General features: G+C 43.1%; 1 protein-coding gene and 2 long non-coding RNA genes across 7 annotated transcripts; all 3 read right to left on the reverse strand.

The window, feature by feature from the left end:
* Nucleotides 1-485: 485 nt before the first annotated feature.
* Nucleotides 486-5,059, reverse strand: LOC126990951 (uncharacterized). Its single transcript, XR_007744950.1, has 3 exons — nt 4,847-5,059; nt 2,524-2,672; nt 486-722 (listed from the first exon to the last, which is right to left on the reverse strand). It is a non-coding gene; the product is annotated as an uncharacterized LOC126990951 (long non-coding RNA).
* Nucleotides 5,060-13,137: 8,078 nt separating this feature from the next.
* Nucleotides 13,138-20,900, reverse strand: LOC126990950 (uncharacterized). The gene is made up of 5 exons (XR_007744949.1): nt 20,873-20,900; nt 20,082-20,270; nt 19,232-19,393; nt 18,577-18,722; nt 13,138-14,303 (listed from the first exon to the last, which is right to left on the reverse strand). It is a non-coding gene; the product is annotated as an uncharacterized LOC126990950 (long non-coding RNA).
* Nucleotides 20,901-21,199: 299 nt separating this feature from the next.
* On the reverse strand, nt 21,200-25,314 carry LOC126990949 (netrin receptor DCC-like). 5 transcript variants are annotated; one of them, XM_050849573.1, is made up of 5 exons: nt 25,200-25,314; nt 24,667-24,772; nt 24,219-24,377; nt 22,822-23,027; nt 21,200-22,061 (listed from the first exon to the last, which is right to left on the reverse strand). In XM_050849573.1, exons 3-5 carry the CDS (start codon nt 24,271-24,273, stop codon nt 21,894-21,896), a joined length of 429 nt encoding a protein of 142 aa, XP_050705530.1. In that variant the 5' UTR covers nt 24,274-24,377; nt 24,667-24,772; nt 25,200-25,314; the 3' UTR covers nt 21,200-21,893. The 5 variants fall into 5 exon arrangements, with proteins under 5 accessions (XP_050705530.1, XP_050705531.1, XP_050705534.1 ...); XM_050849574.1 differs by having other exon boundaries at nt 25,146-25,286; XM_050849577.1 differs by lacking the exon at nt 24,219-24,377.
* Nucleotides 25,315-26,949: the final 1,635 nt, after the last annotated feature.

A 26,949-nucleotide genomic window follows, 5' to 3' on the forward strand; every position in this document is an offset into this window, starting at 1 on the left:
TCTTTGCCTTGGAAGCCTTCCACAACTCGCCCTTGAGCTGGCAGCCTCAACGCTCACATTCTGAGGCTCCTTTGAGGGCACGTCTGAGAAGGTTCTGGCAGTGACCTCCGGGGTGGCATCTCCCCCGCCATTACTGTTGACGGCGGTGAGCCACACGCTGTGCTCAGTGAACTGGTCCAGGCCTTGGAGGTCATGTGACGTACCAGTGACCTTTACTACGTGTTCTTCTGCTGACCCAACCTGAGGAGAAAACTACAAGGGAGACAATGGTTAAGATACACACTGGGACTTGTACAAACACACGGCTATGGTCACCCTCTACTCAAAGGAAGGTCACTAATGACACACAAGGATATGGGGAGACTTTTGTTAGGCAACAGAGACTCCACATTTAGCACACAGTTCTATAAGGCCGTCCACACCTGCGTATAGAACATGGTGTATCCCGTGATGGGCGTTTTGGCCAGTACGGGCGGCGACAAGTGGCCTCCAGACTGGTGGGTGAGGTGGAGACAACTTTCAGACTCTGAGGCGGAGGGCAGGTCCAGGTCCGGCTTGGTGAACACCCGCACCTCGTGTATGGAGGCGCCCACCAGGCCGCCGGAGGTGTGGGCCGCCACCCGCACCATGTAGTTACTCCCGGGACTTAGGTCGCTGATCTGGGTCTTGTATTCATCCCGTCCCTCGCTGGAGGAGCTGCACTCACGTTCTGGACGCGTTCTCTGCAGTGAAGGGAGGAAAGTGATGTGAATTACTTACTTTTGATGAAATGTTGTATATGTACTCGCTAAAATGTTATTATTTCTTTATAATCACTGGAATGGCAGTTGGATAACTCTGTATTTGCTAAATACATCTTAACAGTAGTAGTATTGTGTTGAATTTTTCATGCAATAAATATTCCCAGGTTGTGTCCTTTGGTTCTGACATGAGTGATCCTTCCTGCTTGTAGACGACTGAGTATCCCAGGAATAATTATTGTGAACAGCATAAAGACTAGTAGGCACAGTGACTGTCAAGGCCCACACCAAGAGAAGGCAAATGATGTAAACAAGCTGTGTCAACAATGAGCAGACATTCTAAGTATTGAAAACAAGGAGTAGTAGTAGTAGTGGTGTGCCTGAGCTGCCCCACTTACTGTGTCTGTGACCTGCCTTGTGCGTGGGTGGGGGCATGCTGCTCCTTCCTGGAGGTGAGCCCAGACAACGTATTATCAAAATACCACAACAAAATAGTCATTCTCGGGTAAATCACATTTTAGTGAGTCAGTAACTCTCAGCACCGGCTTTGATATCTCCAAACTTCAGGACAATCAAATATGAACACATTACTGAAGACGTGTGCTTTGCCCACAGTGTGATCTATGCATTTTATTCAGTCTTCAAGGAATAATAAACACAACAAAGGGTTATGCTTACAGCCATGCTAAGAAAATCACATGCATCAACATCAATAACTTGGGTAATGTACACTTTTTAAAACTGCAGCGTCTGTACCAGCGGCTGCAGCTGCCCGCCAGAAACATTGGAATACATTCAGTAACCTTGTAAATGTTTGCGTCTGGGCTTATTAGCAACCTGGAATTATCTGGACATGTCACTGCCTGTGTCCAATGCAGACAACACTACATCAGTACTCATGAATGCAAACAAAGGGCTACAGTGTGAACAGTGTCTGCCCCGCACGGCACCGCCACTTACTTGACTCAAGGACACACAGCTGGGCGTCCCCGGCGAGCTGTGCGCCACACACTGGTACATCCCGGTGTACTCCTGGCGCACCAGGCCAAGGATCTACAGGTTGTTGCCACTCACACTCTACAGGGTGGCTTGGCATTACACACACCTAACACAACACAGCTGTGTTTTGTGTAGCTATTGACAGCATTATATTTATCTCCCTGCATAGAGCCTTATATCCCTTATCTACTGAAATCCCTTATGTATCTACTTAGAACCTTGTATCCCTTTTCCTTTACTTATCTCTTTAGAACCTTATGCATGGAACCTTATGGATTCTGATGTATCTCTTTACATACCTTATGCATCCATTTAGAGCAGTGGTTCTTAACCTTTTTACTTCCCCGCCCCTTCCAGGAAGTAGTCCTTCCCTCCACGCCCCCTTGCATCTAGCAATAAAATTTCCTTACAGATGTTAAAGAAACTGGCAAGCCCTAAGTAGACTACAGGAAACTGAAGTAATGGCGATACTTTTGCATTTGTTCATAAACTTCTCAATATTAGCCCACGCTCTTGGTAAGAGAATAGCAAATATAATTAGAGAAATTCCTAGTTTTCCCCTAGGGCTCGCACCCCCCCTGGAAATTACTGTGCTCCCCCTCAGAGGGGTGCACCCCCCAGTTTAAGAACCACTGATTTAGGGCCTTACATTCCTTTCACCTTATGTATGTATGTATGTATGTATGTATCCACCAATCTATCTATCTTATGAATCTACATATCTCTGTCCTTTTAAACCTGTAACAGCGATAAATTTCCACACCGCCACAGAAGTCCGGCTCACCTGAAGGTATTCCGTCTCCACCAGCAGCTCGCCGTTCTTGAGCCAGTGGAGCGAGGGCTCTGGCTGGCCGTACACGCTGCACTCCAGCTCCACGTTCTCCTTCTCATAGGCGAGAGCGTTGGCCGGCTGCCTCAGAAACCTCGGAGCAACTGTCACACAATTTTCAAGCTTTAGTAACTGAGAGAAACATGATGACTGAAGAACACTAAGATTTTTACTATGCCAAACTTTATACACTCAAACCGCAAAAATATTGCTAGTCTTTGTTATTCCATTTTCAACATTTTTACCACTCTAGTAACTGAGAGGAACTTAATGATTGACAAACACTTAAGATTTTTACAATGGCAAAATTTATCCACACAAATCACAAAAAAATATGCAGTCTTTGTTATATCACTGAAAATACTTTAGTACTGAGACAAACATCTAACCTAACCTAACTTAACGATAACTGGCAAATGCTAACCTTTCACAATGCCAAACTTTATATACTCAAACCACAAAGATATGAATAGTCTTTCTTATACCATTTTCAATACTAGTAACGGAGACAAACATATGATCATCATTTCCTGGATGCCTGCTCCTAGGAGCTCCCAGCAGGGGATGGCCATGGCAGAAGAGCTTCCATCTTTCTCTATCCAGACACTCCCTCCTTGCCTGCTCAAAGTTTCTCAAAGATCTTTCCCCCCTCTCCCCAACGTACTCTTGCACCCTCTCCTCTATTTCACTGGAGGTCGTCCTCTAGAATTCCTCCCTCTATCTTACTCACATACACCCTTCTGGTCATCTTACTCTCCTCCATTCGCTCCATGTGGCCAAACCACTTTAAAGTCTGTCGCTTCACTTCTTCCACCACTCCACACTTCTTCCCTTCACCCCTGTGACACATTCCAAAACGTTCGTACACACTTTCATTACTCATTCCATCCATCCTACTCACACCACAAGCACTCCCCAAATAACTCATTTCCACTGCCTGCACTCTAGACCTCTGACTTTCATTCCAGGCCCACGTTTCACTTGCATATGTGAGGGTTGGTACTATTATTGTATTTCTCAAATCCCTCTTTACCTCCATGCTCACACTTCTGCCATTCATGATTCGTCCCAAAGACCCTAAAACCCTTCTTCCTTGCAGTGCCCTTTCTCTTATCTCTCCCTCCATACCACCATGCTTGCACATAACTGATCCAAGATACTTAAACTCATTGACCTCCTCCATTTCTTCACCATTCAAAATTATTTTGCATTCTTTTTCACATTAAATTCTCACTCTATATGGGCATACAAAATCTACAACCTCACTTCTATTTCGCTCACAAACCATCACTTCACTTCTGTTGACATTTACTTTCAGCTTTCTCCTGTTACAGACACTATCAAAAACACTGACCAAATTTTGTAGGTCACTTTCATTTTCTGCAATGAGCACTGTGTCATCAGCAAACAGTATCGAATTCAGTACCCACTTCCTTGCCTCATCGAACAGTCTTACTCCATCTTCTCCAACTTTGCCCTTCATTTCTCTAATGACACCATCCATATAAATATTGAATAACCCTGGTGACATGACGCACCCTTGTCTTAGGCCCACTTTTATCTCAAAATGTTCACTTGTTTCTCCAGTAATTTTGACACATGCAGATGCATCATCATATAGAGAGACTGTATTAGCTCTAGCTTTTTCCATATTCATGAAGGCAGCGTATAGTTTCTTTCCTTTTACTATTATTTTTTCTACTTCCATCCTGAAGGCAAATATTTGATCCACACATCCCCTTCCCTTCCTGAAGCCTCCTTGTTCTTCACTGATTTTCTCTTCTGTAAGTCTTTGCACCCTCTCTATTATGACTTTTCCATATACCTTTCCGGGTATACTCAGGAGACCTATACCTCTATAGCTCCCACATTCCCCTCTCCTGCCCTTCGCCTTGTAAACTGGGACAACGATGGCTTTCGTCCAGTCTGCTGGCACCCCCCCTCCCATGCTACCTCACATATCTTGACCATCCATTTCACGACTTCATCTCCTATGACAAACATATAATTCACAATCACTAAGATTTTTACCATGCCAAACTTTATTCACACAAAGCACAAGAGTTAACCAGCATCTTCATTCTTTCATCCCTTTCACTGGTAAACTCTGGAACAGCCATCATGTGTCTGTATTTCCTCCTGCCTATGACCTCTACACCCAATATTAACCTCTCATTTTTTTCTTTATAGGAGCAGTGCTTTATTGTTTTCATTGTTTTTTTGCCTTTGAACGCTTTCATTGCTGTAAAAAAATATATATGTCATAGTTTTGTCTCACCTTGGACCTGTATGTGGGCCACGGCGTCGAGCGAGTCCTCCCTGTTCTCCGCCCGGCACCTGTACGTCCCCTCGTCCTCCTCCTGCAGGCCATGGATGTGCAGGCTGCTGCTGCTGGTGCCGCAGAACAGTGTGTCCAGGTCCCTGAGGAAAGGCAGAAAGGTACGGTAAGCAAGTGAGTTTTGTATCTAATTGCTGTTTGTCACAATTTTTCTTTTTTTACAGTACGTAGAGGAAGCAGCTCAAGGGAAAAAATAAATACCAACAAAAACAGTCCATTACAATAAGCCTGCTGCAACACTTACCTTATATACAGCAATAACTGCAACACACACACACACACACACACACACACACACACACACACACACACTCCACTCCCTGTGCCGCGATCAGCTGATCGCCTATCGTTGTTGTGTTTACATGGGGCCTGGAAGGCATGTAAGTGTCGGTTCCCGTCTCCAATAAGTGAATTCCGGAATGATGAGCAGAGAGGAGGAGCAGTTAACGTGGTCAACACCGTTACGAGGTGCAGAAGGAAGGTACGGAAGCAGTGATGCAGAAACTGAACAAAATAGGGCATTCTCTGGCTTCGCCAGCCGGGAGACAACTATTTACAAAAGAATGTTAATGCTGGAAAGAAAACTGGACAAGTGGATCGGAATGATAAAAAACAGAGAGATGGAGGAATCCCAGAATTGGGAATTCCATAGAGACCTTAAAGCTAGGGTTCGGGGATTGGAGGAACGGGAGAAGCAACTGATCAAAGAGAATGAAGAGTTGAAGGGAAAAGTGGCAGAATATGAAAAGTCGATGAAAGATGGACTGGGAGAGGTTATAAAGGAAAATGAAAGTTTAAAGAAATTAGTCACCCAGGAGGAGAAAAGAGTCAGGGAGGAGGTATTGGGTGAAATGAAGACCTGGAAAGTGGAGAGTGAGAAAGCAAACGTGAATCTTAGAGAGGTAATCGAGCAACAAATGAAAGAAGATAAGGAAGATGTAGAAAAGGAAGTGGTTAAGGTAATAAAGAAAAATGAAGAACTAGTCAGGGAAGTTGCAGACAAGAAGAAGAGTGTGATAGTATTTGGCTTGAAGGAAAAGACGATCACATATAAGCCCAAAAGAGATAAAGAGGAATTGAAATCAATTAAGGACCTACTAAAAAATTTAAATGATGACGAGCAACAAAGTATTGAGGAAGAGGTGGAGGAAATCCACAGGATGGGTCCTTACACAGAAGGAAAGACCAGGCCAATAAAAATAAAGTTAAGATCACAGAAGGCGGCTGAGGATATTTTGTACAGAACAACTAAATTAAAGGAAACAGAAGATTGCAAGGATATATACATAAAGAAAAATAGAAATGAAGAAGAAAGAAGGAAATGGAACGAACTACTAGCAGAGGCAAAGGAGAAGAATAATGAAAGATCTGTGGAAGAAAAGGAGATATTTTTTTGGAGAATAGTAGGGGACCGAGTCAGAAAGTGGTACACAAGAGAGAGGATAAAGAAGAACGAAAGTTAGAAAAGATAGATAAGAGTAAATGTTTAAGAGTGATGTATACAAACGTAGATGGATTAATAACTAGTAAATTGGAACTGCAAGATTTCATAAAGGAGAAAGAACCAATGATCGTATGCTTAACGGAAACCAAACTGAACGAAGCTATTAAATTAGAGATAAATAAAAACTATGATATATGGAGGAAAGATAGAATGGGCAAAGGGGGAGGTGGAGTGATGATAATGACAAAAAAGGAGTTAACAGTGAAAGTGGTAGAATACGGTGAAGGTAAAGCTGAAATTGCGAAAGTAAATGTGGAAACCAAAAACAAGGAAAGGTTGACAATTATAACCGCATATGTACCACCCAGAACAAACTCTTGGTGCAAGGAAGAGCACGACACTATGATCAATGACACTATACGGAGTTTAAGCAAAATGCTAAAGGAAGACAAAAAAGTTATGCTAGTTGGTGACTTCAATTGTAAAGAGATTGACTGGGAGACATTCGAGAGTAATAGTGGAGATAACGCATGGGGAGATAGATTCCTAAGATTGATGATGGAGAATCTTATGATACAAAGAGTGAATGAACATACAAGATATAGAAGTGACGATGAACCGGCAAGACTGGACCTAGTACTAACAAAAGGAATATACATCAAGGATGAACTAAGGTATGGATGTCCACTGGGCAAGAGTGATCATGTAACCATAGAGATTGATACAGAAGTGGAGGTTACTAAAGAGGATGAATCCTACAAATCAAACAGGCTAAACTATATTAAGACAGACATGGAAAACCTTCGGAAGTTTTACAAGAAAGTGGAATGGGATGAGTTACTGAGAAAAAATAAAGTACAAGAAAAGTATGATATCTTTATGGAAGCCTATAACACTGGTGTCAAAAAATATGTACCCGTATACAGACCCAAAGTTAAGGGCAGGAAGGACTGGTTTAATGCCAAATGTGCAAACGCAAAAGAAAAAAGGGACAAAGCATGGAAAAGACTAAAAAGAAGGAAGAATCAAAGAAGACTTCAGAATGGCGAGAAATGAATATGTGAAAATAAGGAAAGAAGAAGAAAAGGGATATGAGAAGGATATTGTGGAAAAATGCAAAGAACAGCCCAAGTTGTTTTATAGATTTATAAATGGGAAGACTAAACCGAAAGAAACAATAGAAAGACTGAGAGACGGGAATGTGGAAGTCAATGACCCTAAAGGTATGGCAGAGTTATTAAATAGAAAATTCCAGCAAGTCTTTACCAAAGAAACAATCTTTATTGCGCCACAAGAGAATAAAATAGAAGTTCATATGGAAGAGATTATGGTAAACAAAGAAGAGATCCATAAATTACTGGGAGAACTAGAAGAGGGAAAAGCAGTAGGACTGGATGGAGTTTCTGGGTATATTTTAAAAAATGTGAGATGAATTAATTGTTCCAATATACGACATCATTAGATGCTCAGTAGCAACAGGTACGGTGCCCAATGAGTGGAGAAGGGCTGAAGTGGTCCCCATATATAAAAGTGGAAGGAAAGATGAACCTTCAAACTACAGACCCATATCCCTGACAAGTGTTTTGTGCAAAATATGTGAGAAAATAATAAAGAAGCAGTGGACTAAATTTCTAGAAGAGCATAAGTTAATTACCAGCAAACAATATGGATTTCAAAAGGGCCGATCATGTGTTACAAACTTACTCAGTTTTTACTCAAGAGTGAGACAGAACTCAGGAAAGGGATGGATGGGTTGATTGTATTTATCTAGATTTGAAAAAGGCCTTTGACAAAGTTCCACATACAAGACTATTATGGAAACTGGAAAATAAAGGAGGATTGAAAGGAAATATGAAAAAATGGATGGCAAGCTACCTAATGGGAAGGGAGATGAGAACTGTGGTCAAGGACATAAAATCAGAATGGAGAAATGTAAAAAGCGGAGTACCACAGGGTTCAGTATTAGCACCGATAATCTTCCTGGCATATGTAAATGACATGGCTGAAGGAGTTAATAGCTACATAAACCTGTTTGCTGACGACGCTAAATTACAAAAACATATAAGAAACAAAGAAGATTGTGAAATATTGCAAGAAGACCTATACAAAATTTGGAAATGGAGTATGGATTGGGAGATGGAATTTAATGTGAAAAAATGTCATGTTATGGAAATGGGTAAAAGTGAAACAAGACCAATCTGGATATACAAAATGGGAAATGGTGAAACATTAAACAAGTGCATGAAGAGAGAGACCTGGGAGTAGTGATGAGGGATGATAATCAACCAGAGAGTCATATAAATCGGATCTTTAGAGACACATATAACTTGGTGAGAAATATTGGAGTAGCATTTAGCTACATGGACAAGGACATGATGAGAAGGCTAATCACTACCATGATTAGACCAAAATTAGAATATGCAGAGGTAGTGTGGTCCCCCCATAAGAAGAAGCATATAAAGAAACTAGAAAGAATACAGAGGATGGCATCAAAAATGGTCCCAGAGTTGGAGGGATTAATATACGAGGAAAGATTAAAGGAAATGAACTTAACAACACTGGAACAAAGAAGAGAAAGGGGAGACCTAATCCAAATTTATAAATTATTAAACAAAATAGATGAAGTAGATAATGAAGAACTGCTACTAACAGAAGGAAACATAAGCAGAAATACAAGAGGACACAGTAAAAAATTGAGAAAGGGAGATGCTTGAGAGACACAAAGAAGTATAGCTTCCGCAAAGAAATGTAGAGGTTTGGAACAGTCTGAGCGAGGATATAGTATCAGCGAGGAGTGTGCAAAGCTTTAAAGATAAGTTGGATAAATGCAGACACGGAGACGGGACCACACGAGCATAATGCCCAGGCCCTGTAAAACTACAACTAGGTAAATACAACTAGGTAAATACACACACACACACCTTTTTTTTAAAATGCAAATTGGAGTGGGCTGTACAAAGCCAAAAGTACCCAAGACAAGTGGGAGGAGTTTTTAAAGCTGTACAAAGAAGCCGAGAATAGATATGTCCCTGAGGTAACCAAAAAGGATGTTGGTAAAAAGGAGAGGTTTAACAAAAGATGCGAGGCAGCTAGAAAAAGAAAGGAGGAAGCCTGGAAGGGATGGAGGAGATGAAGAAGAATCAACGCGTGGAACAATTTCAAACAAGCAAGGAATGAATATACAAAGATTAGAAGAGAAGAAAAACGGAAATATGAAAAAGATATAATCGATAAATGCAAAGACCAACCTAAATTATTTTATAGACATGTGAACGGCAAATTAAAGAATAGAGAAACAATCAATAAACTGAAATTGGATGGAACTACATATGAAGCCCCAGCAGAGATGGCAGAAGTGATGAACAACAGCTTTCATAGAGTTTTCACAAAGGAAGACGAATTCGTACAACCACCGGGCCAGGAAAGAGGAAGGGTTATGCAGGAGATACAGTTAACGGTGCAGGAGGTCAAGGAAAGCTTGAACAAGCTGGATGTAAGAAAGGCGACAGGGCCGGATGAAGTATCAGGGTGGATCCTGAAAGAATGTAGTGAGCAACTTGCAGAGAAACTGCACTCCATAATGAGCGCCTCCCTGAGTGAAGGAAGGGTACCACAAGATTGGAAGAGAGCAAACATAGTACCAATTTATAAAGGAGGAGAGAGAGAGGACCCATTAAATTACAGACCGGTATCACTCACTAGTGTGGTTGCGAAGATATGTGAGAGGTTAGTTAAAAACAGGTGGTCGGATTTTTTGGTAAGTGAGAGAATTATCTCAGATTGCCAGTTTGGATTCAGGAGGGAGATCGTGTGTCACCAACTTGTTGTGTTACTACTCAAGGGTGACAGATTTAATACAAGAGAGAGACGGCTGGGGGGATGGAGTGTACCTGGATTTGAAAAAGACATTTGACAAAGTACCGCACAGAAGACTAATTTGGAAAATTAAAAATAGGGGTGGAGTGGGTGATGGACTGATTAAGTGGCTGGAGGACTTCCTAACTAACAGGGAAATGAGGACAATAATCAAGGACAAGGTATCCAACTGGTGCCCTGTGAGGAGTGGGGTCACACAAGGTTCGGTGCTGGTGCCAATAATGTTTGCTGTTTATATAAATGATATGGTGGAAGGAGTGACCAGCCATGTGAGTTTGTTTGCAGATGATGCAAAGCTATTGAGACGAGTCAATGATGTGAAAGACTGTGAGGCATTGCAGAGGGACCTGGACAAAATATGGGAGTGGAGTGGTACATGGCAGATGGAATTCAACCTTGGGAAATGTAAAAAAATAGAGTTTGGTAGGAGTGGTAGATGTGAATATGATTATAAGATGGGAAGTGAGATAATATGCAGAGGAATGGAAGAAAAAGATTTGGGAGTGACTATCTCAGAGTACATGTCACCGGACAAACACATCAACAGGATAAAGGGACAAACTATGAATTTGCTGAAGAACATAAGGACGGCATTTGTGTATTTGGACGAAGAGATGATGAAGAAAATAATAGTTACAATGATAAGGCCAAGGCTGGAGTATGCAGCAGTGGTCTGGTCTCCTCATGAAAAGAAGAACATAAGAAAGCTGGAAAGAGTACAGAGAATGGCAACTAAGATAACATAAGAACATAAGAACATTGGAGTCTGCAAGAGGCCGGTAGGCCTGTACGAGGCAGCTCCTCTGAACCTAAGCTCCTGTGTAGCTCCCGTGTATCTAACCCCACCTAATAATCACTGTCCATGAATTTATCCAATCTCTTTTGTAATGTGACAGTTGTATTGGCACTGCTAACATGACTGCTAAGCCTATTCCACTCATCCACCACCCTGTTTGTAAACCAATTTTTGCCTATGTCCCTGTTGAATCTGAATTTATCCAGTTTAAACCCATTACTTCGTGTCCTACCCAATTTTCTTACCTACAAAACCTTATGAATGTCTCCCTTATTAAAGCCCTTCATCCATTTATAAACCTCGATCATGTCTCCACGCACCCTTCGCCTTTCTAGAGAATGCAAGTTTAACTGTTTGAGTCTTTCCTCGTATGGCAAGTTTCTCAACCCCTGAATCATCTTAGTCATCCTCCTCTGCACCGATTCTAATATTTTGATATCCATTCTATAGTAAGGTGACCAGAACTGAACCACATAGTCAAGATGAGGTCTAACTAATGCTAAATATAGTTTGAGGAAGACTTCGGGGCTTCTGTTGCTTACGCTCCTTGAAATAAATCCCAGTACCCAATTTGCTCGATTTATAGTTTGAATGCATTGTGCCCTTGGATGGAGATCAGAGATAGTACCAGAACTTAAGGATCGGACTTACGAGGAGAGACTCAATAGCATGGGGCTCACAACCCTGGAGAGAAGAAGAGAAAGAGGAGACCTGATAGCGGTGTACAGGGTGGCGAGCTGGGTGGAGAATCTGGACAGAGAGGACCTGTGTGTGTGGAGTGAGAGAGAAACGAGAGGACATGGAAAGGAGTTGAGGGCGACCACGTGTAGGCGAGATGTGAAAAAGTTTAGCTTCCTAAACAGAAGCATTGAGGTGTGGAATGGACTGGAGGAGGAGGTGGTTTGTGCAAGAAACATTCATGATTTTAGGAAAAGTTGGATAGGAGCGGATATGGAGACGGGACAGCGCGAGCTCCTTTCCCGTATGTCACAACTAGGTAAATACAACTAGGTGGACACACACACACACACACACACACACACACACACACACACACACCGCTCCGGTAGCTCAATCGGTAGAGCGCTGCACTGCAAGTCTTCACGGCCAAACAGGCGGCGGTTCGAGCCCCGCTCAGGCCAGATTCTTTCCGTTGACTAGGAGTGGTTACTGTCCCCCCTTGAGCAAGGGGGATGGGTTGTGTGGTGTGTGAGGTCTTGGCAGTACCCAGAGATCGACAATAATGAGCACTTACTCACGTCGGGAGGGTACCTGCTGGCAGAAAGTCCAACTCGTGATCAGGCCATGGTGAATTACAAACACACACACACACACACACACACACACACACACACACACACACACTTTAAGGCACTCTGAATAGGGGCCCCAAAACCCCCACCAGGCTGCCGGCACTTCCCTTGAGGCTCTGGAACAAGCACTGCAGACAGACAGACACACACACCTCACCCTTGGGACCTAAGATGACCTCCACAAACACGTGACATGACCCTCACAAACCTAACAGGACTAGTTTTTTTTATATACTTGATACTTATATTTTACCTGAAATGACACACAAACACCAATAATGTTCATAATATATATAAATGATATGCCAAAGGGTATAAAAAGTTATATGAGCCTTTTTGCAGACGATGCAAAATTAATAAGGAAAGTGTAGATGGAGGAAGACTGTGAAGAACTGCAAAAAGACCTGTACAGAGTGTATAGATGGACCCAGTTATGGGAGATGGAATTTAATGCAAACAAATGCCATGTTATGGAAATGGGGAAAAGTATAAAAAGACCAAGGAAGACATACAGGATGGGAGAAGAAAACTTAAAGTTAGCACATGAAGAAAAAAGATTTGGGAGTAACGTTGCAAGACACACCATCCCCAGAAAAGCACATAAACAAGTTATTTGGAGAAACCTACAGGATGATGCAAAATATAAGGGTTGGATTATAGACTTTTTAACGGAGAGAAATGAGAACAGTAATCAAGAGCAATAAATCAAGCTGGGCGGAAGTGACCAGTGGAGTCCTCCAAGGATCGGTGCTGGCTCCGATTATGTTTGCAATATATATAATTGACATGACAGAAGGGTGACAAGCTATATGAATATGTTTGCTGATGATGCTAAACTAATGAGGAGGGTGGCTAATGAAGAAGACTGTGTAGCCTTGAGTCAGGATTTCGATAGAATAAGCGAATGGTCACGCAAATGGGAAATGACATTCAATACAGAGAAGTGTAGTGTGATGGAGTTTGGTAAGAGCAGTAGACGGATATTGGGGAACTACTCTCTGAGTAATGAAAGAATCATGAAAAAAACAGAAGAATAAGGATCTGGGAGTAACAATAACAGACAAGTTATCCTTTGGGAAGCATATAAATTGGATAACTGGGGAAACATACAATCTTCTTAGAAACATAAAAGCAGTATTTACATATCTAGACGAAGAGACGGTGAAGAAACTAATAACATCGGTGATACATCCAAGACTGGAATATGCAGCGTTAGTGTGGTCACCTACATTGAAGAAAGAAATTAGAAAGTTGGAAAGAATACAGAGAGCAGCGACCAAACTACCGGAAACTTTGAGAGAACACACTTACCCCCCGGTCTCACAGACGCCGAATCACAAAAAAATCGTAGTACCTCGGGAGATAGCGTTTTCCCCGAATCACTACGAAAATTTGTTTATCTTTTCATCTCGAGGCGTTCGGTCGACCTCGAGGGCATATTCCCCGAAGTACACCGAATTATTTCCCGAAGTGCTACGACGTACTACAATATGCTACGATGTACTATGATTTCACCCTGATTTTCTCCCGAAGTACGCCGAGTTTTGGAGCCGAAGTACTACGAAGTATCACGAACCACACCAACTGTCCCGATTTGTAAGTACGAAGTACTACAATGTACGACGAACTACACCGATAACTCCGGATCTACTACGAGTTTCAAATCTCCTCCAAGAATTTGCTCCCGATTTTGAGCAAAAGACACACCCCAGCATCATCATGACCAGGTTGGGGCTCCTGTGTCCAAGTGGATTGGTGACGCAAGAGGGCTGGAGGAGGGGGTGTCTCCCCGGTAGCAGACGATGACCTCTTCTTGGATCGTCCCTTCACTTTCTTGGCAGGTTGTTCTTGAGTGTCTTCTTGTTGCTCATCATCATCAGGAGAGGCAGCAGCGGCAGCAGAAGCCCTTTTCTTCTTGTCTTGTCCCTTCTCGTCCTTTTTTGGTTCCATTGTGATGTGACGCGACTCCTGCAAATTGGAAAAGACTGATTGATGTGCAAAATGCTTGCCTTTTAATACTCTTCCCAAATTCGTAATAGGGTAAGGTGGGGTAAGTTGCCCCCCTTAAGAGAGATTGCCTGTTGTAGCCACATTTTTTGCAATATAATTAAAAAAAAAAAGATCTGTTGAAAGCTTAGGCTAAGGCCTATCTATGGTATATATCATATCCACTCATTATGATTTACACCTTTCTATAATGACAATTTAAAAAAAATAATAAGGGGGCTTCTTACCCTGCATGTGGGGTAAAACGCCCACTGGGTAGACCTTTTACTCCACTCTTGCTTACAATAATAAAACTCACAGAAACATAAGGAAAATAGTTTTTTCACTTTATAAAAATATGATATGTATTCCCTCTTTGAAAACTATACCCTATAAATCTCTCTTGATGTGAAATATAGGAACACAGTCATATTTGTGTCTCCTGATGAACAGAATGTAAAACTAAACAATTAATTAATTTTCCAAAAGGTATCCCCTTCTTTTAGACTAGTAATATTAGACAGCTTCCCTTTCTTCTGAATTTTTGTAACAAAAGGAACATCTACTTTCATGAAAAATATATGGAACTAAATATTCAATTAATTTGATAAAATATGTCCTTTCTGTTGAATATTGATATCTGAAACAGTTAAAAACACCAACTTCCTTATAGTCTCATACTCAAAAGTGTTCACTTATGGATGCCTTTCAAAAACTTAAACAAATTATATTTAAAGCAATACTGTAATGCCTAATCAGACTGGCAGTTTTGACATACGTACAGATCTAGGCCTACTCCAATTGTACATTCCGCATGTACTCATACCTTTATACATGTCCCGAGGGAGACAAGAAGGGGTGGTGGTGTTGGGATCTTTCTTTCGAATTCTTTTAAGAAGATTCGGAGAAAAGCATCAGAAAGGTGGGATACCTTTGAATTAGTGCAAGTCATCTGTGAAATTGATAGAAGGAAATGCACCTTTATTGTGGTGTATGGACCTCCGGATACAAGAGCAGAGGTCTTTATTGATGAATTCGCACACTTTGGAGTCTGTGGATATGGTGAGTGCAAATGTGTTCATCTGTGGTGACTTTAATCTATGGATTGATGATCCTGAAAATTCTTCTGCCATGGCCTTCATTGAGATGATGGACAGTTTCAACCTGATTAATAAAGTGAACGAGATGACTTCTTTAGGGGGTCATGTGCTAGACTTGGTTTTCAGCGATATAGACGGTGATCTAGTGCAAGGGGTGTGTGTTGATGAAATATGTTGTATGTCCCCGGTGCATAAATTGGTAACCTTTGAAATTTCATACGTGAGGGAAGCAGTGCAGAGAAAAAAGATTACGTTCAGATTGCGAAAGAATTTTCAACCAGAAATACTGATTAACTCTGTAATACAGGAAATTACTATTAAATGTCGTGAAATCTGTGAACGTGGCTCGGTGTTACGTGGAAATTGTGCTACCTGCATGGTTAAGCTATATAATGGTTTAGCTAAAGATGAGTATAACAGCCTCTGTCCTCTGAGTGAAAAGGAGATAGTGTTGAGAGATCATGCACCTTGGTTTAATGTGGAAATACTGTGGGCAAAAAGAGAAGAAAAAAGAAAGACTGGCTTATGCAAAAAACAGATGAGGCAAGAAGAGCATACCAGGAGGCGAGAAACAAAGAAAATCGGCTTGTGATAAAACGGAAAAAGAATACTATCGGAATAAGGTTGTGGAGGCAGGGCCGAACATCAATAAATTATATAAGGTGCTTGACAGTTTGAGTGGAAACAGAAAGGTTAACAAGCTTCCGGATGGTTTCTCGGATGAAGTGCTGGCAAATAAGTTTTTAGACTTTTTTGACAAGAAAATTGAGAAAGTTATCATGAACTTTAGAGGCGACCGCGGTTACCATGGATCCGCTGTGGAAACTCCAGTCCCTGAAATTAAGTTAACAGGCTTTCAACAAGTGGATGTGGCTGTGGTGAAAACTATCATACACAGGTGAACCTGACGTACTGTGATAACGATCCCTTGCCGATAAGTGACATCATTAAGAGTGGAAACTTTAGTGATTTATTAAATATTATGACTGTGATGGTTAACACTAGTATTGAAAACAAGACTTTCCCTGAGAGTGAGAAAGCGGCGATCGTGAAACCTATCGTTAAAGGTAAACTGGACCCACAGTGTTTAGTTCCTCTAGACCAGTATCCAACTTGACGTTTCTATCCAAGATACTTGAAAATGTGATCTTAAATCAGCTAATGGAGCATTTGCTAGTGGTGCAGGCTTTACCGGATAATGAATCTGCCTACAAGAGGCTTTACTCAACTGAAACTACTCTCTGTTTGGTGGTAAACAACTTGCTTGTGCTTATGGATGAAGGGAAGTGTGGTGTTCTGATTTTGTTAGACTTGAGTGCTGCGTTTGACACGGTGGAGCACAGTCTATTGCTTCGGGATTGTAAGAATATTGGAATTGAGGGTGGCGCGCTGGATTATCTGAGGAGTTACCTTGAGAACAGAACTTACTGTGTGCAAATAGGTAAATCGTTCTCCACTCATAAACTTTTGCAAAGAGTAGTCCCCGAGAGAAGTGTACTGGGTCCAATTTTATTCTGTGTTTATACTATTGGTCTTTCACATTTTACTAAGAAGGCATGAAGTTGACTTTAAACTGTATGCTGATGATACACAGTTCTATTTGTCGCTGAGTGATGTGGAAAACACTGAAGATAAGCTGAGCAGAATTATGGATGATGTCGGGAAATGGATGAATTCTAAGCAACTGAAGCTGAATGAGGATAAAACTGAATGTTTGATTGTCGGGAAGAACAAGGATGTCAGGAGGCTAGATGTTTCCACTCTTCGGATAAAAGATGACACTAGGACTGTAAAAAAGTCAGTCAAAGATTTAGGTGTGATACTTGACTGCACTCTATCATTCAAAGAACAGATCAGTCAGGTGGTGAGAACGGCAGGCTACCATCTGAGAAATATTGCATTTGTCAAGAAATACCTGGATGATAAGACCATGAAGATGCTTATATATATATATAATCATGTAAATAGAAAGCTGGATTATTGTAACTCACTTTATTATGGCCTTCCTAAATATCTGCTGAAGAAACTACAACTTGTTATGAACAGAGCTGCAAGGCTAACAAAGGGTCTGGTGAGAGAATAACACCTGCACTCACAGACTTGCATTGGCTGTCCATCAAGGCAAGGCTAACAAAGGGTCTGGTGAGAGAATAACACCTGCACTCACAGACTTGCATTGGCTGCCCATCAAGGCACGCATAGTCTACAAAATATTTGTCTTGACTTATCAAGCAATGCGACTTGGTAAACCTGGATATTTGAGAAATATTCTACAGGATTTTCATTTGGACACCACCATGTCACTGAGACACAGTGCAGAACAGTATAGACTCTATGAGCCCAGGGTCAACCTGGAACTGGGTTTCAGAGCATTTGAGAAGAGTGACCCGCGGCTCTTGGATCAGTTATGTGTAAGCATGGTGGTACAGAGAGTGAGAAGAAAGGGCATTGCAAGGAAGAAGGGTGGTAGGGTCTTTGAGACAAATCATGAATGGCAGAAGTGTGAGCATGGAGGTAAAGAGGGATTTGAGAAATACAATAATAGTACCAACCCTCACATATGCAAGAGAAACGAGGGCCTGGAATGAAAGTCAGAGGTCTAGAGTGCAGGCAGTGGAAATGAGTTATTTGAGAAGTGCTTGTGGTGTGAGTAGAATGGAAGGAATGAGTAATGAAAGTGTGTACGAGTTTTGGAATGTGTCACGGGGTGAAGGGAAGAAGCGTGGAGTGGTGGAAGAAGTGAAGCGACAGACTTTAAAGTGGTTTGGCCACATGGAGCAAATGAAGAGAGTAAGATGACCAGAAGGGTGTATGTGAGTGAGATAGAGGGAGGGAATGCTAGAGGACGACCTTGAGTGAAATGGAGGGATAGGGTGCAGGAGTACGTTGGGGAGAGGGGGGAAAGATCTTTGAGAGACTTTGAGCAGGCACGGAGGGAGTGTCTGGATAGAGAGAGATGGAAACTCTGTAATGTGTGATGACTCTCATACTGGAGTGTCCTGGGGTGGAGTAAGGTTGTGTGAGGCGTCACTGGCACACTACAACGCAGCAGTGACTGGCAACAAAACACCAGCAACCAAATATTACAAAAAATACCACACAAATGACAGGACTTCCATGAGCTGCACACTGTTCAATGACTGACAGACACCCACCTGTGTGCTGGATGATGGAGGCGTGGTTGGGGGAGTTGCTGCGCTCACCCTTGTCAAAGTTCTTCAGCTCCAGGTGGCCGTGATGGATCCACAGGTCTGGAGGCTGGACGCCAGGCTTGTTGCTCTCACTGCAGCTGCCGCCAACACTGCAAGGAAGTGATGCATCTTACTAGCTGCTAAACACTACTGAGTGCTGCTGCTGTACCTCGCAGGGCTGTCCAGAGGGAGATGGAAGGGCACATGCAATCTTCAAAACAGGATGGATGTTAAAGGCATGAGGTTTGAGTTCAACAAAGCATATTTGAATTCATTTAAAGAAATAGCTCCCAGCCAGCACACTGCAAGCAATCACAAGTTAGAAACACGTGTTAGCTGCTCCACCAAGAGACACAGATATCACAAACAGAGGTCACTTGTTACCCTGCAACTATGTATAGCACAAAATGAAAGTCCATCTTGAACATTTCCTATGAACAAGTTTACCTTTTTTTTTCTTTCTCTAATCTTGGCAAACTTAAGTCTTTGTGGACTATGCCCTGCAGCCTTGTTCTCCATATTACAAAGTGAATAAAAAGTTCCTGCAGTCAGTGTAAAGGATTGCTGAAATGAGTCATGGGATGAAACACACCAACAAGAAACTGTCCTGCCACCTTACACAATGCTTGGCCTGGGCTCCGCCTTGACCCGCGGCAGTACAGCGTGGTGGCCAAGAAGGCCCCCAGCTGGTCATGGCTCCTGCCACGCCAGCGATCACCAGCACAATCAGGCCTCTCGCTCCACACACCAGCCTGGGGCTCACCGATGCTCTTGTCAACAGCTGGAACACAGGAGCAGATGTATAATATTTTTAACATTGGCTTAATCAATCAGTCAATCAATGGGGCCTCTGCCAGCCTGCCTCACCCAAACTATGACACCATTCTTGGGGGTTCCTCTGTGCAGGTCCCCATGCAGGCACCTTCCCCATACCATGTACCTCCCAGCAGGATCCATCAACCTGCTCTAACCCAACTTTCTGGGCACACTCTTTACTAAGGATTGTCTCTTACATAAACAACCTGGTAAGCAGGGTTTACCCACATGCCCACAGAGCCAGAGGTGGCATTCACAGAGCATGCAGGTAATGGGCCTCAAGTCAGCCTCAGGGAGGGAGTGCTCCATGATGAGGGACAGTGTGGTGGGACACAACATGTGCATAACTGGGAGAACAGTGACTGATGCACCACAACACACAGCATGCAGGTAATGGGCCTCAAGTCAGCCTCAGGAGGGAGTGCTCCATGATGAGGGACAGTGTGGTGGGACACAACATGTGCATAACTGGGAGAACAGTGACTGATGCAACACAACACACAAAATGCAGGTAATGGGCATCAAGTAAGCATCAGTGATGGATAGCTCCATGATGAGGGACAGTGTGGTGGGACACAACATGTGCATAACTGGGAGAACAGTGACTGATGCACCACAGCAATGACGGCTCCCTAAGACTAACACTTCCTTACCTGGAAGAGTCGTGAAGCTTTCCACGGAGGAGAATGGACCAAAACCTTTGACATTGTGAGAGTGCATCTTGTGCAAATACTTCCTTGAAGGCGTCAGTCCATGGACGGTGAGGGTGAGCCAGTCCCCCGTCACTTCCCCCATCACCCAGTCACCGACAGTTTGGTCCGTGGTGAGGAATATCACGTAGCCTGGAACAAACAAAATGACTCTCAATAATCTTTTTAACCGTGTACCAGTGACAGGCAAAATTTGTGGCTTTACCGTGTAGCAGCGACGGGCCTAAATAGATGATGCATAAACTGATCACAAATGCATTGATATATATTATAAAATGGCTTGCCTGAGTGATCATTTTCTCTCTCTCTCTCTCTTTTTTTTACGTTGCGGCCTATTGCGCCGGTAGGCTTCTTCCTGGTGGGTCCTGATGGTCGGCCCAAGGCAGTGCTTAGAGTGGCCTTTCAGAAACATGATCCCTGCAGCTACTGGGTTAAGTGCTGCCCATAGCTCCTGTAGGCTCTTTGGAGGGGCCTCTTGGATGACCCCAGCCCGGTAGTGGCTCAGGCAAATTGTATTTATAGTGGCTGACAGGATGTATGGTTCTTGCTTCCTGCCTGGCCCACCACCATGACCTAAGTCACTGTTTATTTACTATATATCCAGGTCTTTTCCACGTCAGTGAAGGTGTGTTCCCTTAACTATGTAGTCTAGTACATCACTGTGGTTTGGCACACTGACTCTTTTTTTATTTTTTATAATTTGAAGATGCCATCCTGGTAACCCATCAGCTCACCTGTGATCCTCCCATTGTTCCGCTGCAGCAACTGCCAGGTGAAGGTGGTGGTGGACGGCTGGCCAGGGAGGCCAGGACGGCCGGGCCACCAGCAGGTGTTGGAGCCACCAGGCTATAGGGGACTCACCAAACCTGATGGGGAAAAGTGTGTGGGAAAAAGTGTGATTTTGGCACACCAAAACTTCAAAGTTCCCCATCATGCATTTATATATATATATATATATATATATATATATATATATATATATATATATATATATATATATATATATATATATATATATATATATATATATCCTGGTAAGTGATTCATAAGTTTAGGTTACTTTAAGTTTAAGTTTAGGCCTGTAAGTCTGAGCACAGTCAAGGATCCAGATACATACTTGTTCAGTACTTGTTTGTAGTTGGTACAGGAGCAGGTTTAGGACAGATAGAGTTGCCTGAAGTTGTCATTTTCATGACAGAATATTATATTATTACCATACAGAAGAATATCTACTTCTATTCTGTTACGGTTTGGTTGCAAACCTTGGTTGCTATTATGATACATTGCCAGCCAAGTTAGTAAAGACTAGAGGAGGCTGATTTTTTACCTAGTAAAAAACATGTCAAGTTGGCAACATTAGCGCAGGAGGATATAATAATGTAGGAATCTTTTTTTTATACTTTGAAGAGAATAAATGAATCATTGCACATGAATAGGTTGTTTTACTTTATCATCTTTGGAGCACATCATTTAACCTATGGAATACTTTTACTCAGAAAAAATACAAATAAAATCAATGATTTAATCATTTGATAAAATCAATTTGATTAAATCATTGCCAACCCTGCTGTGCTGTTTCTAATACCATTATGTAAGGTTCATTTTTAAGTATTTGCAAAAGGTCAATGAAAAAATCAATATCTCAAACACTAATAATAGCTCACCCTATGAGTCATAATTTCTCTGTGCCTCATCACAGCAAGGATTCAGCTGTGCAGGATTTCCTTGAGAAGTGTTGCAGGACTGAGTGAATATTTACTGAAAGAAGAACGAAGGCTTCCAGCACTGTGGTCTCACCCTGATGGTCTTCACAGCAAACTCACACACTGTTGATGGCTTGAGGCTGTCAATGAGGCAGGTCACATCCGTGGCGTTGACGTAGCGGCTGGGGGATGAGGACGAGAAGGTGGTGCAGCTGTTGTACTGCAGGAGTCAAAGGTCAGTATTAACAGGGAGTCAGGTACAAGGACAGAGGGAAAACATAAGAAAGGTCACTGGATGAAGGACTGGCTTGTGAAATGAGACATGAATGACAGGAGGATAGGAAGGGTGTGAGGGAGTGCTTGCAGGAAAAAGAGGATGTGTAAGTGAAGGATAAGGATGTATGAGGGAGGATATGAGGTGTATAAGGGACTGTTTGCAGGAAAAAGAGGATGCATGAGTTATGGATAAGGATGTGTGAGGTGGACGTGAGGTGAATAAGGGAGTTTGCTGGGACGAGAGTATGAGTAAGTAATGGATAAGGATATAGAGAGGAAGATATGAGGTGAATGAGGGGCTGTTTGTAGGAGGAGAAGGATGCACGTTACGAATAAGGATCTGGAGAGGTGGATATGAGGCGAATAAGGGAGTGTGTGCAGGGAAACAAGAATGTGTAAGTGGTGAATAAGTTCCTTGACGAATGACTAACTTTTCCGCTGCTGTGTTGATGCAAGTGGCAAGTCGTGACACAGTGCACAAAGAACATGAGATAAAACATATATTTTCCAGCTGATGACTGCCCTCCCTGAAGCAGCCCAGCAACACTACCCAAAACTGACCTCTTTAGACCTCCCATTCTTCATGCTTGTGTTTGGAACGGCATCTAGTGGCCTTTTAATTGTTGTTTAATTTGTTTACCTTGAGTTGCCTCCCTTGAAAAAAATAATAATAATAATAATAAATAAATAAATAAATAAATCACCTGGTTCTGGCTCAGCATGGTGTCTGCCCACTGCAGCACCACGGTGAAGGGCGTCAGCACCACGGCCTTCACCCACACCGCCGGGTCCAGCGTGGGTGCCACCACCTCCTCCTCCTCTGGCTGGGTGCGGACTTGCTGGTACACCGGTTGCCCGTCACCCACGTTGTTGAAGGCTCGCAGGCTTATCACAAACTCCATGTTGGGTTCTGAGGAGACGGAGAACTTGTTATGGACCTAATCGTAACAATACAACAATTTTTTCACGACCCTTAACCCGTCCGCTGCGATTGGCACGGATTTTGCCTTCACTTGTAGCCTGGTAACATAGTCCCAGGTCTTTCTCTCGCTGTCTGTGGTGGATAGTGGAGTGTTTCCCATGTGGTATTGGTGTGCTGGATATCCCCTCCCAAGGTGCAGGACTACACTTTTCTTCACTGAACTGTAGCCACGGACACTTTTTGTTCCATTCCTGTAGCTTGGCGAGGTCTGCTGCTAGGAAATCCGCAGTCAAGGGGTTAAACTGGGCAGAACAGATAACAAATAAGATAGACTAACAGACAACAGGTAGAAAGACAGATAACAGGCCACAGATAACCAATGAATAACCTGACTAACATTATGACCACCCAGGAAATATCTGAGAGTTCAGGGCAGACAGAGGAATGAGCCTGAACGATGATGAGTCTGAAAATGGCAACTCAGAATACCACCTCCTTTCCCTCAATAATTGCTCTCATGGTCCAGGGTCTTCACAATATGGAGAGCTAACTTTATGATGGTGTGTAAATACTTTTCTGTGTGTGTTTGTGTGTGTGTGTGTGTGTGTGTGTGTGTGTGTGTGTGTGTGTGAAATGTTAACAGACTCAATAAATGTTTAACTATGATCTACTTAGCAAGATCTCTACCTTCACTTTACTTTGCTTAAATGAAAACTTGTTATGGACTCCATCATCATTTTTTTTGGGGGGGGTGAATGTAATGTTAACTCCAGACTCAATAAATGGTTAACTATGATATCATTTAACCCATTGACTGTGGATTTCCTACCAGAAGACCTCACCAAGCTATAAAAATGGATCAAAATGTTTCTACTAAAATTCAGTGAAGAAAAATGTAAAGTCCTGCACCTTGGGAGGGGATATCCAGCACACCAATACCACATGGGAAACACTCCACTGTCCACCAGAGAGGCAGAGAAAGGTTACCAGACTAACAGTGAAGGCAAATCCGTGCCAATCGCATTTGACAGGCTAACAAAATCTTTACCTTCTCTTGGCTCAACACAAATGTAGAAGTGGCTAATTCAAAATCCCTGTCTTGTGGAGAATCACACTGCAGGTCTGCATACTACTTGGCCAGAAAATGGAAAATTAGTCACAAATGATCATCTTACACACCCAGCTTATCAATGAAGTAACCGTGCTGCTTGCTGTCCACGATCTTGGAGTACATGTCCGCCACGCCTTGGTCCCAGGCAATGGTGTAGCCGCACAGCAGCACATTGTGCTGTGCGGGGGGCTGCCAGCACACCCTGATGTGGTCAGTCAGCGCCACGGCTGTAATGGACCACAAGACACTACAGATAACACAGTGACTCCACCATCATGATCACTATGTAGGTTTTATCATGGCTTCCAAACATGAATATTTTGTACCATGAAAACAAAATTATACGAATGTATTGTACCTGTAAGTTATCCTAAATTCTATGCACAACACATATATTAGGTTTATACTGTTTGTTGGGAATTAAGAATGTAAGTGATGGATAAGGAGGTAGGAGGTAGGAGGGACAATTTGAAGGGGACAGAGGATGTAAATCACAACACTGAGGGAAACACTCACCCTTCAGACCAACTGGCTTGTCTGGGACCCTGTTTTCATGGAGGTCATTGGTGAGGTCCCCGCCAGGGTGGACTGAGTGTATGGGCAGTGCCGATGACCGTGAGTGCTGCAAGATGGAAATGGAAAATGAAAATGAGGAGCTGTTAGCATATTCTCAACATGGAAAAACTCCACTTACATTAAAATTTACTCTGTTGAAATGAAATGGGAAAAGTATTTTTGTCCCCTTGAATGTGCATTTCCTAGCAGAAGACCTCATCAAGCTACAGGAGTGGAACAAAAAGTGGCTGCTACAATTCAATGAAGAAAATGTAGTCCTGCACCTTGGGAGAGGATATCCAGCACACCAATACCACATGGGAAACACTCCACTATCCACCACAGAGACAGAGAAAGACATGAAACTATATATATGATACTAGGCTAACAGTGAAATCCAAACCCGTGCCAACCGCAGCGGACGGGTTAACCCAAACTACCTGCCCCGTCCACGGACCCCCATAGGGCACGGAGGGTAGACGACCGGGGCTTACATGTCAACGCCTACACGCCCCGCCACGGCACCGCTACAAGGCCGGGAGCACGAGGATAACAAGGAGGACACATGGATAACAAGGATAACAAGGGGAAGCAAGGAGCACAGCGTCCCTTCCTCTCTTCCCCGCGCGAGGTAAACAAACACTGAACAGCTGATGGCTGGGATTATTGTACAACGTTGCCAGATTGTCGTACTCAGTTTCTCATGTTTCCCAATTTCCATCCCCAAAACTGTTTCCTGGGTCACAATAACGATATTTATTTGTAGTTATTGTTGAAATGGTTTATTATTCTTGTTTCCTGGTGATATTTATGCGGAGAAGCTGGTAAATGTAATGCTCCGAGTACGACAATCTGGAAACGATGCTGGGATAACTTGCCTTCATCATCTCGCCCTCGTGCATGTACCGGTTTTCGACGCTTAACCATTGCCAAAACACATCAGGAATCAACGGTTTTAGTGATAACTATATCTGAGTCTCGGTATTGGGCGCCAGAGACAGGTTTTGGGTGGGAGATCGGCAAATATAACAGGCTGAGTGTAACGAGCTGGCAGCTTCACGCCCGTGTGACTCGCCAGCGATACGAAATTGTCGTACTTGGAACATTGTACTTCCCTTATATTATAGTTGTCTATCTATGATGAGTAAATTTATCTATTATTCATTTGTATTCGTCTAGTTGCTAAACTCGTGTGCTCCAGTTAAACTGTTAATTGACTCTCCTTGCTGACATCATCCCGGTAAATATAAGTGCTGCATTCCACTGACACTATTTTTCAAGCACCTTCCTCACCACAAAACTGTTCTTATATCCTCTAATGACTGACTCACTGACTGACTGATTAACTGACTGACTGACTGGTTGACTAATTGACTGACTGACTAACTGACTGACTGCCTGACCGCATGATATACTGACTGACTATATAGCTGGTTAACTGACTGACTGAATGAATGATGGATTGACTGTCTGACAGACTGACCGATTGCCTGGCAGACAAACTGGTTGACTGACTGACTGAATGATTGAATGAGATTGATCGACTGATAGAAGGTTTACGAGTGGTGGAGCGCCGAGGTGAGTTTCGACAGGGGATGCTTGCAGCCTGTGTCGATCTCAGGAAGGCGTTTGATTCAGTGCATCGATCGTGAGGCACTCTGGGATCTTCTGCGACTCCGTGGGATTCCTGCGAGGACTATTGGTTTGCTGACTGGCCTGTATTCTGGGACAGAGAGTGCTGTGAAGTGTGTGTGTGTGTGTGTGGGGGGGGGGGGGGGGTTGTCCAGCCTCTTTCCCGTGAATGCGGGAGTGAGGCAGGGCTGTGACCTTGCCCCAGCGCTTTTCAACACGTGTATGGACTGGGTACTGGGCAGAGTTGTGGACCTGCGGAGCATCCATTGGCAATACCAGGGTCCTTGTTTTTGTCGATGATGCAGTAATCCTGGCGGAGTCGCTGGAGGTCTTGGTGATGGCTCTCGAGGCACTGCACGAGGCGGCGAAGCCCTTGAGACTCCAGGTCTCCTGGGCCAAGACCAAGGTACAGGTGTTTGGAGGCTTGCTGGATGACACAGTACAGTCTGTTCATGCGTGTGGCGAGGACGTTGAAATCTCGGAAAGTTTCACGTATCTTGGTAGCGTAGTTCATAACAACGGTGAGTCTGGCCAGGAAGTCTTACGGCGGATTGGTCTGGCCCACGGTGCTATGGACTCGCTCAACACGAGTATATGGCGTTGTCGATACCT

The sequence above is a fragment of the Eriocheir sinensis genome, unplaced genomic scaffold, assembly GCF_024679095.1.
Source record: "Eriocheir sinensis breed Jianghai 21 unplaced genomic scaffold, ASM2467909v1 Scaffold229, whole genome shotgun sequence".
NCBI lineage: Eukaryota > Metazoa > Arthropoda > Malacostraca > Decapoda > Varunidae > Eriocheir > Eriocheir sinensis.